Raw genomic sequence first — 6,012 nt, forward strand, 5'->3', positions numbered from 1 at the left:
AGAGCTGGGCACATGCAACGATGGTTGGAAGTTAAAAGTTAGACAAATGCAAATATTGGACAGTAAAGAGAATCAACCCCTAGAACAAATTACCATAAATAGAGTTTGGGAGTGTTGGATGTCTTTCTAAAAGATGTGCTCTAAGGCAACCAGAAGTTATAGCCTGCCTTGTGCTAGAGGTTAAATTATATGATTATAACGATCCCTTCTGACCTTAAAATCTACAAATCTATGAATATACACATACTGTAGCCAATAGGAGTTGAAGATGGTCAGCAAAACTCAAGATTGGCCCACTATAATAGACATTTGCATGCCATGGTATGACTGTTATGTACCCCTCCACTTATACAATGTCTACTATTACACGTGTGTCTATCCTATTACAATGTATAGCTATCCTATTACAGTACAATATCCAGGGATTTCAGTTCTATCCTACTAATCAAGTAATTTTCATGCATCTATCTATTCACAATGGTGACTAGGCAGATAGCCTAGTCAAAATTTGTACTAGCTATGGGCTTCTTTCCTCCCTTCATTTCCCTCCAATCATACCCTGAATGATCTCTTTGTCTGACCATAAAATGAGAATCTCATGATACTTACAATGTTAAAAGAGTCTAACCACCTACGGGCATATCTATATAGAGAAAAGGCCAAAAATAGCTATTGCTCACAAGCTCCTTGTGTATATTCTCTTATTCTGCCTAAAAGTGCCTTTGTGCCGTTTAGGTTAATCCGTTTTAGATTAAGATAATTCAGAATAAGGCTCACTTATTCTGGAATAAGAGCATCCACACATGGAGCTAATCAATAACAGCTAGTCCACTTTAAATTAACATGCCCACCTCATTATGGATGAACTTTCATGAGTAGACAAGCCCTTAGTTCTTATCCCACACGTGGTTTAAATTAAATGACAGTCTCATTTTACACTACTCTTTTCTAAAATGGTTTCTTAAATTATTTCTCTTTTTATTCATCTCACTCATTTTTTAAAGTCTTCACATTCATTAGCTTTGTTAAGGTTATATATTGTCATCACCATCTCTAACAGCAATGTTCCACCACTTGTATATATTCCTAAAACTGGATCTGGCACAGTTCAGTTTCTAACCTGTTGTGTATTGCTGATATTTGCTGTTAAACAGCAGTTGTGTTTCAGTTAGGAGGTAGCTGATGTAGAATAGTGAGTAAAGTAACACAGACTGATTTCATTAGATACAGTTTCTACAATCAGTCTGTAAAGTGCTTCAGCTCATTTGGGATTAAATAAAGGTGATAGGCCTGAATTACCACTTTTGCACTGGTGTAATTCATTGAAATCATTGACGTAATTCAGGCAAAACATAAATCATGATTAAGTGAATCTAGCCCATTATTTAAATGTTCATTATGTAGTTGGTATTAATAACTACTTATGTTTGCATTCATTCTAAAAAATCCCAGGGTATAATGTGTGAGATGCTGTGTGCATTTTAGGAGGAACTGAGTGTAAATGGCACCTTGCAGGAGGCACACAGCATCTTGAAGGATCAGGCCCTATAAAAATACAGTCCCATTGAAAATCTGCTACCTCTAAGGATCCACATAACAGACGACCAGTGAACAACAGAATAAAAAGCACTGGCAGAGACAGGTGCGATTTTATTCAGTGACACCAGAACAAATCCCTGAACCTATGCTGGGGTCACATGTTCAATGGTGCATGATTTTGGTTGTATACCTATCTGCAGGAGAGCACCCATGATGATGTCTGCTGGAGTACTCCAAGACTTCCAAAACTGTTTTCTAAAACAGTTGTGACCAATTATTGTTTTGCACATCCTGAAAACCAAAAATTTGGCCCTTACTGCTAGCACACTGTGAGACTAGGCCTTGTTCTTTAAAGGTTTTGTTTGAAAGACTCAAGGTGCAGTAAAGCACACGGAATGCAAATATCCCACCTGGGGAGAATGAAGAAGCTTGGATGAATCCGAGGACAAAGGTCACATTGGCATATGGAGCCAGGGCAAAACCATTCCTTGCTGCTGGGGCTGGGTAGGGGCTCAACCAACCCCTTCTGGGGAGGACACAGTGATTTGAACCATGGGATGGGGGCGCCAACATGGTGTTGAAGTGAAAGAGGAGCACGATCTCTGGTATGGATAGTGGATGTGGGGGCCCATCAGTGGAAAGCGGTGCAGAGGGTGCAGGAAGCTCAACTATAGGGAGAGACTGAAGAGTGTTCAGCAATGGTGGGGGGTTGCAAGTGGCTCAGCCATGGGTGAGGGGGCACAGGGTGCTGGACCATGGGGAGGAAGCATGGGGGACTGAGCCATGGTGAATGGACGCAGTGGACTGAGCCATGGGGAGGGGGTGCAGGGGACTAGAGTATGGGGAGCTGGGCCATTGGGAGGGGTGCGGGGGCTGGGCCAAGGGAAGGGAGCTCAGGGGGCTCGGCCACAGGGAGGGGGCATGGCAGATTGAGCCACAGGAAGTGGGCATGGGGGCTTGGCCATGGGCTGGGGACACAGGGGACGGGGCACGGGGGGCTTGGCCATGGGGTGGCGGCACGGAGGGCACAGTCATGGGGAGGGTTGTGGGGGGCTTGGTCATGGGGAAGGGGCATGGCGGATTGAGCCACAGGGAGGGGGCTCAGGGGGCTCGGCTGCAGGGAGAGGGTATGGGGAGCTCGGCCACAGGGCGGGGCACAGGGGACTCAACCATGGGGAGGGGGCTTGGCCACGGGGAGGGCAGCGGTGGACTCAACCATGGGGAGGGGGCTCAGCCACGGGGAGGGGGCACGGGGGGCTCAGCCATGGGGAGGATGTTCATGGGGCTCGGTCACAGAGAGGGGGCGTGAGGGGCTCAGCCATGGGGAGAGGACTTGGGGGACTGAGCCGTGGGGAGGAGGTGCAGGGAGTTGGACTTTAGGGAGGGGCTGTGAGGGGCTCGGCCATGGGGCGGGGTGTGGAGGACTGAGCCATGGAGATAGGGCGCAGGGAGTTCGGCCATGGGGAGAGGGCGCGGGGGGCTCGGCCATGGGGAGGGAGTTCGGGGGGCTCGCCCATGGGGAGGGAGTACGGGGGGCTCGCCCATGGGGAGGGAGTACGGGGGGCTCGCCCATGGGGAGAGGGCTCTCGGGACTGAGCCACGGGAGGGTGCCGGGGCCTCAGGCCTGCTCCCGGCCGCACTCACCCGTGTAGAAGGCCAGGATGGCGACAGGGGCCCCCACCAGCTGGTCGCACAGCACCTTGGCCAGCACCGCGCCGGGCGCGCGGCCGGGCAGCGCCCGCTCCAGCCCCCGCAGCCACACGTAGTTGAAGTTGCCATGGAAGCTGAGGGCCACCAGCGCCACGTGCCGGGTCTGCGCCCAGTCCGGCTCCTGCCCCGGGCGTCGCCGCAGCAGCTGCTGAGCCGCGTCCCCGGCCGAGAAGAGGCTGCCGTAGAGCAGCACGTTGCAGAGCCAGGGGAACCGGCGCACCCCGCTCCGGAGCAGCGGCCCGGCCATAGGCTCCCCGGCCTCCCGTGCCGGCTTCCACCCACCGCCGGGCCGGAGCAGCAGAGCGCACAACGCCGCCTTGCGCTGCCTCTTCCGCCCCGCCTCTTGCCTGCCGGAGCCGAGCCCCGAGTCTCTCGCCCGCTCTCCTCCTGTCAGCTCTGCCTTGCCCCCGCCCCTAGCCTGCCCCTCTCCTCCCGGAACTGCCCCGCCTTACCCCATCCCTGTCGGTCCCCAGTCAGACATGCCTCTGTCCTTGCCTTGCCCCTCCATCCCCTAGCGGACTAGCCCATCCATCCCTCCCTCCACTCTACCTGCTCCTGTCACCACCTCCCGCTGCAGGAACTACCCCCTCCCCCTGCTTTCTCAGACCTCCTCCTGTGAAACCTTCGTCTTCTCCTTCTCAGAGAGACCCCCACATTTCTCCTTCTGACCCATCGCATCTGATCCTCCATAGCCTCTTCCCCAGTTCATAAAACCCAGCAGAAGACCTACTCCCCATTTCTCTCAGACTTCCTGGACGCTGTTAACACGGTAACAGCCCATACTGGATAAGACCACATAGTACAGTATCCTCCAGTAGATGCCTCACAGGCTGGAGTAAGAACCCTGCTGTAGATATACGTGGGGGGCAGATCATTCCACAGATGTCTCATCCTCATCTCTCATAATTGGAAATTTGCTTATGCCTTGAAACACAGGGTTTAATATCCCCTCCAAATGTTTTATTGGTATTAAGCTTTGTTGTTTTATTAAACTTCCATCATCCCAACTTTTTCCTGAGCAAAAGTAATTTCTATTTGTACAACAGACTCCTATGCACAGTTGTATTGAAACTGTGGACAGACCTGTGCCCCAACAAAGAATTTTAAATACATATCCTGAATCTAGTGCTGGGGAAAGGTGCTGGATTGATAGCCTAGGGAACTATTTCCAGCAGGTAGGTGGCAGTTCAGGCTCTATGTTCAATCAGTCCTTGACAGCTCTACTAACAGCTGTGGTGGTGGGTTTTGCAATGGGATCACTTGACCAATGAGAAGTCGACTAAGACTCCTAACTCCTTTCACAAAAGGCCACATTTCCATTGAAATGAGTAAGACTTACTGTTAAATAACTCATATGTGTAGGAGATTATACCAGCATCTGGTGAAATCATTTCAAAGGAAAATCCAATGAAGATTAGAATACCTGTGAAACAGATGCACATTACCTATGTATTGCTGATGTAGGCTGAGAGCCTGACAAATCTATTGAAAAGGACACCTGTTACCCAGTCAAATTATATATCTTTTAGGGTTATAAAGGTTGAAAAATAAGGAGAATTGTGTTTGTCCCTTAAAGTTTGGCCCAGTATTTAAATCCGCAATCTCTACAGGCAAAGGACAGACAAGTTCTAGGTGCTGAGAAGACATCTGTAGATCTGAACTGCAGATTGCTTTGGGTACTACTGGAATCAGACAAATCTGATGGTCTTTTCTGAGAGACTTGCAGAATTAGTGGGTGAAGGGGAGATAGTACATCCACATGCCATATATTTGGATATTATTAATACATTTTATACTGTCTCAGAAACATTCCTAGAAAAAATAATTCAAATAGGCGTGGGAAGCTTTTTAGGCCAAAATCTGGCTAAAAACGCCATAAAGAAAGGAGAATGACAGACAGCAATGTGTTGCATTTAGGGTAAGTATATTATGTAGGCTACAGGGACCACAATTAGTTATGCTCTTTGTGACGTTGCACTCTATATGATTTTATAAAAATATGCTAATGAGTGTGAATATAATGTAAGTGGAATATGCTTCATGCAAAAGGTCTCTTGTAAGGTATCATTATAACGCTTATAATCTACTGAGTGTGGTCATCCTATTTGTATAAATGTATCACTCTTGTATCTAAAACTAGAAATATGAACTATAACTCTGAGGTCCTATTGTAATTATGCAAAGTGTGGGCCATAAATGGTGGTTTGGAATCTTAATGGCTCCCGTTAACCAGGACAATTACCTGTAGATGGCTCTGTTTTACTTGTAAGTCTTCCTGTATACCTGTGGGCTGGCAAGTGAGTAATGAAGTCTTACAGTGACATGTGATCATGTCACCTGAACTGGAATCCATCTTTAACATGGTGCTTTTCCATTGAGAAGGAGGGGTGGGAACCCAGAGGGACAAAGGATTCCCGAGTTATGCAAAAGATATATAAGTGGGTGGAACAGAACAAAGGGGGTGGCCATCATGAGAAATCCCCTAGCTACCACCTGAGCTGGAACAAAGGCTGTACCAGGGGAAAGGATTGTGCCCAGACTAGGAAGGTGTCCAGTGTGTGAAAGAAACTTATTGAAACATCTCTGAGGGTGAGATTTTATCTGTATTCAGTTTTATTACTGTACTAGACTTAGACTTGCATGTTTTATTTTATTTTGCTTGGTAATTCATTTTGATCTGTCTGTAACTACTAGGAACCAATTAAATCCTACTTTCTGTATTTAATAAAATCAATTTTTACTTATTAATTAACCCACAGTATG

The 6,012-nt window shown here is 47.9% G+C and overlaps 1 protein-coding gene across 3 annotated transcripts in view; it reads right to left on the reverse strand.

The window, feature by feature from the left end:
- BMERB1 (bMERB domain containing 1) overlaps window positions 1-3,653 on the reverse strand; it is a 127,236-nt gene extending 123,583 nt beyond the window's left edge. Inside the window, exon 1 of one of the 3 annotated variants that reach the window (XM_075132754.1) lies at window positions 3,184-3,630. In XM_075132754.1, coding sequence (XP_074988855.1) covers window positions 3,184-3,496 — 313 coding nt within the window. In that variant the 5' untranslated portion in view covers window positions 3,497-3,630. Of the gene's footprint in view, window positions 1-3,183 lie in introns of all 3 variants that reach the window. The other 2 variants (XM_048868280.2, XM_048868279.2) reach the window with 2 other exon arrangements.
- Between the last annotated feature and the right edge of the window lie 2,359 nt (window positions 3,654-6,012).

This window comes from Caretta caretta, chromosome 10, assembly GCF_965140235.1.
Source record: "Caretta caretta isolate rCarCar2 chromosome 10, rCarCar1.hap1, whole genome shotgun sequence".
In the NCBI taxonomy this organism is placed as follows: Eukaryota; Metazoa; Chordata; order Testudines; family Cheloniidae; genus Caretta; species Caretta caretta.